A 13,121-nucleotide genomic window follows, 5' to 3' on the forward strand; every position below is an offset into this window, starting at 1 on the left:
TAATCCAATTTTTCTGTAAAGTTTGCATCATTATTCCTTTTTACTTTAACTCGTTTATGGGTGCTTGCCTCTACCATTTATCTAAATAATTATTCCGGCGTATAGTGAATATCTTACCGTAATTTATTTTTAATTACTTCACTGTTTTTTATATTTTTCTAACTGCTATACAATTTTTTTTCAACGATTCATTATTATTTTCACTGAAGTTAGTTATTTCAATATTTTATCACACATTTTCTTATTTTCATTATAATTCTGAATTTTTATCAATATGTTCATATTTCTGTAAAATAAATTTATTATTTTGCTTTTGAATTCACTTTGTACGTTTTTTAAAATTATGCTTGTATTTAGTTATTATCAGTAACCGAAGAATATATAAAGCGATAACTTCATATTGAATTCCACGAAAAATGTACTTGATATCAGAAATTTTACCAAAATATTCCTCCTAATTTCTGTGTCTAGCATTTTTCAATATTCTTCATCTCTTCGTATGGCTCCAATCTAGTAGAATTTTCTGTATGTCATTGTATTATTCATTCTTCCTAGATCCTCTTCTGTCTTCAAACTTGAAGTTCTTAAATGAGTAAAAGAGAAGAGCAACAGTCCAAGAAAGACTACTATAGTGATTCAAATATTTGTTCAATTTTATATATCCGAAATTGAGGAATACAATTCGGTTCCAAAATATATTCAAATGGTAGTGTACTGGATGAGTCACTGGGCCCTCCGATTTAGACTGTTCCAAAACAAAATGAAAAAAAGTAAACAGAATTAAAATAATAGCTTCGTGGTTCAACTATTAATTAAAAACATTGCAACGTTTTTGTAATTTATAACAATTCTTTGTGATCAACTTTATATAAAAGCGTTACACATGGGAAATCAATAAAATATATTTAAGTATCGATTATTTTTATTGTAATTTTGATATTAAGGTGAGGGAGAAAACTCGATTTCAAATAATTTCAGTAAATTGATATTAAAAATTTAACATTATCATCTGTCTACTTTTGAAAATGCTTCGTTCGCACCATTTTGTTTTATAGGCGTCCGATATTTAAATTTCACTCCTATGAAATATAACATTCAACGTTTTAAATATTTCTGATAACGTATTAAAGAGCCTTTTTCTACTGAATCATTTACGAGTACTTTTACAGTAAGAAGTCTGTGTTTACTCGTAGATTTCTTTGGTCTATCAGTGGTCGAGTAGATAAAGCCACTGATGGACCCAAGAGATTGCTCTTGGGTCCATCAGTAAAATAAAGGAAATTTTCCGGATTTACTACAAATAAGTAACACCTAAATAGCCAGTTTTCCGTAGAAGGTTCTCCCTGGAGGTACTACCTTGACAGAGCGCCCATGCTTTGCGTAACATATCCCATCGAACCAAACTAAACCATAGATTTCATAACAGTGAATCAATGAGTGAGATCAATGTAAATTTATTCACGCACAATAAAGGCGGCACGCAGTTGTTCTAATACATCGTGTGAATTTTGCATGTAACACTGCATGGAATAGGTAAAGAATAAGACTTTGATATTGTCAAAGCTTAGAAATTTCCTCTAAATGTTTGTTAATTTCTTTGCTTTTTTCACCTTTTCTTTATCGTAAATTTTCGCAAAATATTGCGTAAAATTATAATAAAAGATAAGATAAATCAAATTATTTAGAAAATTACTAATCCCCTTAATAAAAGAACAAATATATAAGTCCATTTTGCTACTTCTTAAAGATTAGACTAGATATTTTACAAATTTATTGCTAATAAAGACGAAGAAATTACACGATATGTTATATAAGTATACAAAACATCTTTTCTACTGTACAATATTTATTACAGGAGTTCAAAATAAGTAAATTTGAAATAAATTGTCATTATAAATTTACGAAAACATTAAAATAGCATGAAATTTGTAAGATTAAACGTCAGTACATTAGTTGTCAGTATCAACTAAGTAGTGAAAACGTCAAAAGTGTTAAATCTCAGGATTAAGATAGCGTGTGAAGTGTAGAAACGTGTTTAATTATTATTTTACGTAAACATGGGTCTGTTTTACTGAAGATTTGTTTGTAATTTTATCAAGTTATCAAATTATGTTCAAGCCAATTTACGCCTATAACTATTATGGGCACTCCTCAACTTAATTATTAGTGATGATTTTTTTGCAATAAAAAAATGTTTAATTTTACAACCTTATGCAATTTGTTTTTATTTTTTCGTGGAAATTCACAAATGGAATAATAATCTCAGCTAAACTTTGAAAAAAAAAATTAAAAAACGGAAAAATGTGTATAAATTTGTCTTATTCCATATTGTATTATTAGTCTTGTAAAGAATATATTTTAGAATAGATAAAAACTAGAATTTTTCACAATTATCTGAAGGATATAAAGAGTAGTTCAAAAGTCAGTTAACCATCGTAAAAACTAAACTACTGACTTATATTTCATTACTTACAATTTTCCAATATTTTATGTTTACATATAACAGTGTTATAGGGAAGAATTTGATTTATCTGTATCTATACGGCAACGTGATACGTGGGCGATCTGCCGAGGCGAGATGCTTCTCGGGAGGACTTTCTATGGGAAACTGGCCCCTATTTAGATGTCACAAACGTGAACAAAACCCGAAAACTCACGTTACTCTGCCTTTGGCAAGGAACGAACCCATGACCATTATTCAGTGGTTTTATCCACTCGGCCACGGAACAGTTTAGTTTGGTAACTTTTATAAGGAAGATTATGGGAGAGGAGGGTTTAGAAGGGGAATTACACGTACAGTACACTAAAATGCAACTCCTCGAGTCCAAACAGGTTGGCCTGACTGATCTAAACGATTGCTATAAAGAGAATACTGTATTATTCACTGGTAAGAATTACATTTATTCTTGATTTAGACATTATGTATAAATTAAAAGCATCATTTTGATTAGCCATCTTGAGTTTCATTCACGTAAATTCTATTAAATAAATGAATGAAACGTTATTAATAATGGTCTTATGTAAAGTCATTATTAATAAATTTCAGAATGACAGAACCAATGACAGAAAATTTCATTTATTTTCTCTATACAGATTTGTAATGTATGTATGAGAAACTAAATCCTACTTAGATATTACTCATGTGAAGAAATCCCGGAAAACTCCACTTGGCCAGCCCTTTGGTCTGGCATAGGGGTGCAAATGAATTGCAAGCAATATGGAGATGAATCACAAAATATGTGAGATAAAAAACTAAAGCACAGGGACATTTTTGCGAATAATTCAATAGCAAGGCAAAATGTGAAATATACAGAAAAAAATTACATGTTTTAATTATGTTTCAATGTATGAAAGGTGTTCCTCAAGATATTTTACCCATCTTGCACCAATTTTAGTATACCTGGTTTGCGAAACTCCGTTTTCTAAGGTATGCACGACTAATTTCGCTTTGTAATCCGATGTGAAGTGTTTCTGGCCCAGGAATTTTTCCACAGGACTAAAAAGAAGTGGCCAGGTCCGGACTATAGATTGGAATCTGGATCACTTCCCATCCAAATTGCACAATTTTGGAACGAACAACAGCCACAATATGGGGGGACCCTTGTCGCGTAGCAGTTTGACATTTGTGACGTCTCCGTTTGGCGTTTGTCACGAGAGAATGACAACTTTGTCTCGGTTTCAGTGTGCTTAAACGCCCAGAAAATGGAGTTATATGAACAAAATACTAAGATGAGAAAAATATGGTTAATGGTTTTGTACTTAGAATAAAATTAAGAATCCATTTTACTATATTTCACATCACAAACGTTATTATTTTTTCTTTTGGTTACCTATCATAAAGATAAATACTTTTTCATCACTAGTTGAATCGTTAAACAAAGCGTTTCAAGATGTAAACAATTACCACATAAGATTTATGCTTTGTTCAGAGATAACATACAAATGAACTTCATTTAAACTTCCGATCGAGTAATTAAGTGTGTCGTAACGCTTATACCACACAAGAATTACAATTATAAGTAGAAGTATGCATTAAGAAAGAAGTTTTAAATTTTATCCAATACAAATAATTCTTGAAATGCCAAATAAAGCCTATAATCTGAAAGTGATATTACTTAAAAATTGTCATATATCTTCATCATGCAAATGTTAGTAAAGATAAGATAAGCTAAACCACAAAAATCTATAAAAGTAATTCTAACTAATTGTTCTTTCTATTTTACAAAAACAATTCCATTTGTAAGATGGAAGTAAAGATGAGGAGGACCAATAAAGAACAACAAATATCAAGATTATTATTATTATATATCGGTATAACGAACATCAAGATTTTCGATATTGTTATATCGATATATAATAATAATAATATGTTTGTTAATTTTGGTATTTTTCCTGTTTTCATGCGAGTTTCAAATAACTATTTGATATATTTGACTTTGATATTGACGTATAAACTTTATCTAATAAGTCAATTTGGACTTTAGGAGCAAATTTTGAATCATTTATTGCGAGAATAATTTGGGAGTAAGACTTACGTTTGCTGTAAGGCCGGTTTTGAGTCTATAAACTTAAATATAAATTTGAACAGAGTTATGGGTAAGTGACAATTACAAATTTATATATGACAATCTTTTCCATTTGTAATATTTAACATAAAATTTAAACTTCCGATCGAGTATTTCTGTTGTAATGCATTTACCACATAAGAATTATTAATAGAATTACGTTAAAAAGTTTTACTAAAAATACTAATTTTATAAGTTTAAATTGACCCTAAAGTCAGTTCATTATAATTTTCGTGTATTCCAGGCACACTTATAAACGTAAATTACATTATTGTGACTCATTGTTCTTTTACAAAATTAGTGGAATTTAAAAATGTTCAATTCAGTATTTGAATGAGATAGTTAATGATTGCAAAGACTAAACTGTTAACTTTTCGGTCACACTATGCAACAAAGTATTTTTAAAAAAATAATAAATTTGGCTTTAAGTGATGATGATAAACTTTGCTGAAAAAGACTAAAAACATGATAAAAATATTTTGTATATTCAGATAAATATGTTATGAAGGATGAAATATTAAACCATAAATATTAAGTTTCATCAATAAACAGATTTGTCTCTATAAACAGTATTATTGTTTAATTGGGCATATTTTAAGATTGTTAAAGATTTGCAGACTGTAACCAGGGGCTACCTGTTTAAACAGGTAGCCCCTGGTTAAAATCTGCTTCGAAAAAAAAACAGTTTCAGTCAATTTTGGAAATCCGAGAGGCTGTACAGAGAAATAAACAACATTCTAAAAACATCCTTTCATAAACCACTAGAGCGTGAAAAAACTCGTATATATCACAGAGGAGTGCATTTTGAAAACTGATACAAAATTAAATCGTTTCTGCCAAAAACTATTTTAAGAAAAATTTAGTCCCCAAACTAGTAAATGAGTCTTGTAAATATTTAAGATTCCTTTGACTCTTATTATTTCTTCAACTCACAGTACGAGTCACGAGCCGTTTTGTGTTCCTATTTGGAAACACTAAACCAGGGGTGGCCAACCTTCTCAGAAGGCGGGCCAAATTTCAGAAATAATATTTCCTGCCGGGCCACGCACCTAATTTTTTTTTTCTTTTTGTTAATTAAAGTAAACAAGCAAGCGTGCTACAGCTTCAACCACATCGTCGCTTCCCGGTAGGTGAGATCGGGGTCAAACACTTGCCTGGTTTAATGTAAAAAAACACAAAAAATAGGTATACAGTGGACCCCCAATATAACACGCATGTCGGGCGGGAAACAACACCCGCGTTATAAGGTGAACCGCGTTATACCGAGCGACGCGGTGTAACGCAGTTCACCTCTTTACTTTAGCAATAACATCAAGCTTTTATTTCACACTGTAAGCTTTTCTTTTACTCATCATGCATACAATAATTAAACACTATTCAAAATACATGCAGGAACTCAATACATACACAATTACTCAATACGCAGTAACAATAAAATGCGCTACTCACTAATGCCGCACGGACCTGTGTACACGTGTTTGAGTTATCGCGTCGCGAACATCGCTCGCGCTATAACCGAGTGCGCGGTATAGTGACCAGCGCTATAACGAAGGCCACTGTACTTATAGAATCGATATGGTAGACAGGCTACTTGGTTAAAGTAGTTTGAACTGTTATTACAAATATGTTAAATATGTATTTTAACGTCGATCGCAAAATCTCTCCAGATGCAGTGGCGATAATAAAACGAAACTATAGAATAACACGAAACTTTGTCAAGCTAGACTGAAAGTAGTTATGAGTATGAGCCCGATAGCATTGCGAGCTTACTGAAAACGCAGAAGACCACAGAACATATATAGCTGAAGTTGAAATTAAAATTCAATTTTATCAACGCCAGCGTCGGACAAAAAACTAAGTAACCTTGAGTGTCAAATGGCGGAATATTTGAAATAGCTAAAATCTATGATCATATTTTTCCAAAAATGAGAGAGATTTCAAATTTCTCTTAGCTATAATTTAAAAATACATGATACGAATAACTCATGATAGTATGTTCTTTTGGTGTTATGTACAATAAAGTTAACATTTACGTTCATTTGACCTAGCTTCGCGGGCGAAAAACAAACATGACTCTCGGCGGGCCGCATGCGGCGCGCGGGCCTCTCGTGTTGCCACCCCTGCACTAAAACCTCGCCATCGACACGCATCGCGAGTTTGATATTGATAACGTTTTCACGAAAAGTTTAATCAATTAATAATTGTTATTACAAACGATCGAAGAGACTAAATGAACGCTAAGGCAATTCAAAGCCTAATTAAGGCAAACTGGTAAACTATGCGAGTGTGATTATATTCTCTCTATTGTTAGTCTTTATTTAAACTGCGTAATATCAAAACTGCCTTTATTTGATAACTTGCGTTAACTGAAAACAAAAACTAATTGAAGTTACATATTATTTTGTTAACTGATAATTGCAGTACTTGTGTAAACTTTTGTTATCAGCATCATAAATTTTATAAGAATTATATAATGTGATAATGTAGTAAGTAGAGATGAATTGAAGATGTAAAAACTACTTTTTGGATTAAACTGAAAAAATAACCTACAGTAGAAAACGGAACAAAAATGCGAATTAAAAACATAAATATCAAAATATACACAGTAAGACCCCGCTTAACGCTGCCTCGCTTAACGCAGATTCGATATAACGCGGTCTGCTCGAAGCCTAAAAAAAGCTCAAAATTTACGCCGATTTAAATTATCGCGGCATTTCATTGATTCGTACATAATACGGTTATTTACAAACACGATCCAATCAGAAAAAGGTGTACCGTATATCTCGGCAGATACGACGAATTATAAAAAAAGGCCCCCAAAATCCGGGGTCGTCTTATAGGACAGATACAAAAAAAAATTAGATTGAAATTTATATAAATTAAAACTGTTATAAAAAAACGGACAAACCGTAATTATTTACTAGTGGAGAGTAGGGTATGTGCACAAAATAGAATAGCCCATACGACGTTTTTGTGAATAGTCAAGGTCATTACCCGAATGCCGAATCAGTGCGAATGTTTGCAACAATCGCAAGGCAGTGCTGCCAGATGCAAGAAAATAAACTTTGTTCATTCGAAAAATTACAAATAGGACATAATTCGAATACGCTATACAGTATTATTATTCAGATGATGATCGCTGATCTAAACCAAATTCATAAGCCGTTGATAGTTTGGGGTCATCTTATAGGACAGATATATGCTAAAACTATAAAACTTCGACGAAAATTTATACCTCGTCTTATCTGCCGAGAAATACGGTACTGTACTCTCTTTAAATACATACTTTTTTGGTGCAATTTTGGAAAAAATACAACATCATGGATGTTATAGGCAATATCGGCTTCGTTTGGAAGAATTAACTGATAAATGCACGAACGAAGTGTGGAAGAAGTTATGACTGAAGGTATCCAAGAATTCTCAACGAGAAGAGCCTATCGATGTGTCGTCAGGTTGAGTAAAGTCAACCTAATCCATACAGCAGGACTAAGAGAGGATATTGTGGAGTTACTGCAAGTTACTGGTGAGAACCTTACCAACGACGACCTTCAAGAACTGGCAGAACAAGGAATTCGTGTAGAACTGGAAAATAGAGATTTTGAAAACGAAGAACCCATAAACTTTCTCTACAGATTTCCTTAGGAAAAGTTTGGTAACGATAACCGAAATTGTTGATCAAATTGTAGCGAATTATACAGATTTTGAAAGGAATGCAAAAGCAAAACGAGGCGTTTTGGATGCGATCTTCCGTTACCGACATTTGCTTAAGGAAAGAAAAAAAGCGACAAATGAAACTTCACGACTTTATTGCAAAAAAAAAGAAAGAAAAAATGCTCACCAGTGGCCAAGCGGTCTCGTACCATGAACACTGGGAGTTCGGTCGTGAGTTCAGCGCCTCGCTCGGACGGGCGGGCCACGTGGAGTTTTCCGGGTTTTCTCCACGTCTCCGCCTAAAATGGGGCCAGTTTCCCTTAAAAAGACCTACCGGAAGGCATCGCCCAAGTGTTGTGTTGCCATAACTTAACAAACAAACAACTTTATTGTAAAAAACAAGAATTTTAGAAAAGTCAGGGCCTACGTCACAAAAAATGAACTTTACATTTCTGTGTGCATATGTTTATGTGTTATTTAACATATATTATTATACAAATTAATATAAAAATAACTTTAAAGTAAAATTTGTCTATTTTTGGTCGCGTGTTCCCCTATTTCTATTTACTCTATGTTAAAATGACCTCGTTTAGCGCTTTGTCGTCTAGGAATTCATCCCCCGCGTTAAGCGGGGTCTTACCGTACTTAAAATTTGAAACTAGGGACTATGAAATAAAGATTGACAGAATCGTTGACGTATGATATCGTCCTATAATATCCAAGGGCCCATCGGCCCTTAGATATTATAGAACAATAGTTTTAATTTAATTCGGATTCGGTTTAGTCCTGAACAAAAGACACACCCAATAGGAACTTTACAAAGTTTAAATTCTCAACGACATTACGTCCAACGTTCGATGAAGTGGATAGAAAAAATAGATAATTGTTTATAAACGGAACTCCATATTATACACAATATATAGTTTGCTACGAAATGACGAGGAAAAAACTCAAAATAAACAAAACTGGAGTTTACAGGATACCTCCTAAATTGAAAACAATAGGATTAGGCACAGCATGCATAGGTACGCTAGTAGGAGGTACGCTAGTAGGAACTTGAAAAACACGTTTAATAAGTAAAGTATAGTGCGCGTAATAAGTTTAACAACACAGCATTAGCAAGCTTTTCCATCCAGAAAAATGCTGAAATTTTGTGGAATGAGACTACAGTATATTTGTGAAGGAGATCACTTCTCTATTACATGCACTTATTGCGGAACGCATGCAAAAATTTAAGCAAAAACTATGACAGAATGCTTAATGCTAGAGATGGGGATACTTTCTTCGGCATAGGAATTTACAGTATCTTGATTCGTGATTTATAAATATTATATATTTATTTCAATTTATTATATTTATAATATATATAAACGAGCATTTTAAAGTTATTTTGCACATTCGATTTCCAACACTTTACGCCTTCTATTTCAAATTTGTCCTGGAAATAAATCGTGAAGATGGTCTATATTCGACTGAAACATTTGTTCAAAGTCAAAGAAATGCTGGTGTTAGTAATTTAAATTATTTTATTATTTTTTAAAATATAAAAAAAATTGTAACATCAAAATATGTATCTTAATCTTTTTCTTTATTTATTCTTCTAAAGAAGACCAGTGCATGACCTGATGCAACAACTTTCATTTTTCCAATGATGATATGCATTTCGAATGTCTTGAACTCTCCTCTTACGGGTGAGTCTAGTGTATATAATTGCATATATCCAAAGGGGTATATGTAGTTACGTACATCCTCTTCAGTCCAGCATATGATTACATATTTCCCTTTGAATATATGTAACTATATACTGGGCTGAAGAGGAGAGTTAAAGACACTCAAAATGCATATTATCATTGAAAAAGTTCTTGCATCAGATAATGCGTTATTCTGTTTTCTTTAGAAGAAAAAATAGATTATTAATAGCAAGAATTTCTAAGCTTTATGCGTATCTTAATTTTACAGGACCGTTTAAAGAGCACAGGACTTATTAATTTATAATATCGTCTTAAAAATGTTACACCTGAATGGGTAAAGTTCTGTGATTCTTAAACATATCTTTATGTGTAAATGTAAAGACACAAGACTTGAGGTTAAGGATTTTCTAATTTTTATTAATATGTAATCTTTCAAGCATATATTTTGATTACTACATTGCTTTGCATTTAATAATTATTATTTTTTAATTAAACAACTTTAATTATCTAATAAATAAAATTAACATTTGCAGTTGGATTACCGGCACGCGTAATATTAACCATTTTGGGATTCTTCGCCGTAACTGCTATCTATTCACATCGTGTTGTACTCAATGTGGCGATAGTAGCCATGGTCAACAACTCGGCAGTGAAGTCTATGAACGAAAATAAGACTGCATATCAAGAATGTGTGGATGCCATCGTAAAAAATTCTACCCAAGAGGAGAAAGAGGTTTGATTTCTCAATTTTTGCATGTAAATCGACATCCGATTGCATTAATCATTTACAATAATAGGGAGAATTTGCTTGGAGCCAGACAATCCAAGGAATCGTTTTGGGAAGTTTTTATTATGGATATACCTTTGCTCAGTTCTTTGGTGGATGGATATCAGTTCTCGTTGGAGCCAAAAGAATACTGATTAGTACTCTTCTTGTTACTTCTATTTTAATTTTGTTAACTCCTTCAGCAGCACGCTTGAGTTTTGTGATGGTAATCTGTGTCAGATTCATAAGTGGATTATGTCAGGTATTCAAATGTTTAAGTCATTTACGGTATTAAACATAATTCTTACGGATAATTCATTATAGGGTTTGACATATCCCGCTATGTACACTCTCCTAGGAAGATGGACACCGACGCAAGAACGCAGCACACTAATCACTATCTGTACTTCTGGCAACCAGTTTGGAACAATTCTTGCCATGTCACTAACTGGATTTCTCTGTCAATATGGTTTTGCTGGAGGTTGGCCGAGTGCCTTTTATGTATTTGGTAAAGTATTTGGGGCAATATATATAAATTCAGTTCAGTAATAATCATGTTGAAATTTTGAACATTTTACATAACAGGGATTATGGGTTGCGTTTTGACATCATTTCTGATTTATTTTATATATGAAAGTCCTTCAGTGCATCCACGCATCTCTGCAAAAGAATTGATGTACATAAAAAAGAATATATGTTCTTCTTCTAATGTAACTGTACGTACTAGAAATCTTTATTTTTCATATTTTCTATTCTTAATAAATATATTCACTGTAACTTGAAAGGATTCATCTAAAATACCATGGAAAAGTATTTTAACTTCTCGGCCAGTTTGGGCCGTAGCCATTGCGAAGTTTTGTTGGTCATGGGGATTTTATACGTTGTTATCGAAGCTTCCATCTTACTTGGCCACTGTTCTTCATTTTCCTATTCAGCAGGTGAATATTATTATCATAATACACAATTCTTCCTATAAAGATAGTTTAAAAATACTGTGTTTTCCATAGACTAGTTTAATCAACGCTCTAGTTTATACAGCAAATTCAGCATCTCTAATTATATCTGGATACATATCAGATATAATGATAAAAAAGGCACTTCTCCAGGTTACGACAGTTCGAAAAGTCTGCGAAAGTATAGGTATGATTTAATTTAACATCGATTTATGTTACTTGATTGTGGTTATATATGTTATTTTTTTATTTTTATTTTTTAGGATTATTGGGTCCAGGAATTTGCATGGCGATCATACCACTTGTTGGATGCGATAGCTTAAAAGTTGTTATACTTTTAATAATCTCAATGGGCTTGTTTGGTTGTATCGGAGGTGGTGACATGGTCGCTGTCGTCGATTTAGCCCCGGATTATGCAGGTGTCATTTTTAAAGCTGTATTTATTTTTGGTTTTATAAAAAAAATCATTTATTTCACTTTCTTCGTATTTAAACATTTCCACAAAAATAATTCAAAATGTTCATTAAAATTATTTTCTAATTTCAATTTTCTTTGATAATTAAAAACAAATTCAAATTTTCTCTATCGTGTTCATTTTTGTTGTATCCTATTCCCACCGTCTCGTATTTCAGAAACTATTGGAATCAGCACTAAAATTTTAAAATAGACTATAGTTTGTAACTTACTTTGTTGAAAACATTTTTTATTAAACTACTTTTTTATGCTTTTTGCACTTTTACGCCAATTTATAGTTGACGCAGACAGAACACAACTTACGTCATAAATATGCAAATCTTTAAATTTTTTTAGCGGAAAACAGTAAAGAACTTTCTGATGTCGTATAAAAAGTTATAGTTTAATGAAAATTACGTTAGTCTTCATTCATTAAAAATAAAAAACGAATTTCTTTATTTGCAGTCCAACAGAAATCAATAATCAGTAGAAATTCTTCGTCCTCAATTTACATTCTGTTTTCTTCATTAAACTCGAAACAAAGACCGTATATCGAAATGCACAACCTCAAGCAATCCAACTATATATATATATATAATGAGCTACAACAATATTAATTTTAGCAACTTGTAACAAAATTTTTAAATTCGTGTATTCTATTGGTTAGCGGTCACTTCTTTCCAGACAATTCATCCCCTGGCAATTCTTCCCCGAGCAGTTCTTTTCCAGAAGAAATTTCCTCACATTTTAAAAAGTAATTTCCGCGATGATGCTTTGGTCAATTATTTCCATTATCCTACCGTAGTTATGTCTGCCTAATCAACATAATTCTTTCCGCTGGTAAGTTTAAATTAAAACAAATTAATGTTATGGGAATGAATTGTGTAGCCTACATAACTTATCCCACAGAATATGTTTGTAATATTATTTCTATATAGATTAAAAGATACTGCAAAACTGGATGAGATTACAATCAAACATCAACTGTCACCCATAATCCAGTTAAAACGAACAAATTTATTATATTAACAAACGTTTTCAA

At 32.2% G+C, this 13,121-nt stretch overlaps 1 protein-coding gene across 1 annotated transcript in view; it reads left to right on the top strand.

The window, feature by feature from the left end:
* The first annotated feature begins 7,934 nt into the window (after positions 1-7,934).
* The window catches only part of LOC136968721 (uncharacterized), a 35,562-nt gene continuing 30,375 nt past the window's right edge, over positions 7,935-13,121 (top strand). The window contains exons 1-8 of the mRNA XM_067262752.1: positions 7,935-8,088; positions 10,441-10,640; positions 10,705-10,935; positions 10,998-11,181; positions 11,259-11,389; positions 11,459-11,611; positions 11,681-11,813; positions 11,890-12,045. Coding sequence (XP_067118853.1) covers positions 7,935-8,088; positions 10,441-10,640; positions 10,705-10,935; positions 10,998-11,181; positions 11,259-11,389; positions 11,459-11,611; positions 11,681-11,813; positions 11,890-12,045 — 1,342 coding nt within the window. The remainder of the gene's footprint in view (positions 8,089-10,440; positions 10,641-10,704; positions 10,936-10,997; positions 11,182-11,258; positions 11,390-11,458; positions 11,612-11,680; positions 11,814-11,889; positions 12,046-13,121) is intronic.

The sequence above is a fragment of the Centruroides vittatus genome, unplaced genomic scaffold (assembly GCF_030686945.1).
Source record: "Centruroides vittatus isolate TY-2023 unplaced genomic scaffold, ASM3068694v2 contig_1507, whole genome shotgun sequence".
NCBI classification, from domain to species: Eukaryota; Metazoa; Arthropoda; class Arachnida; order Scorpiones; family Buthidae; genus Centruroides; species Centruroides vittatus.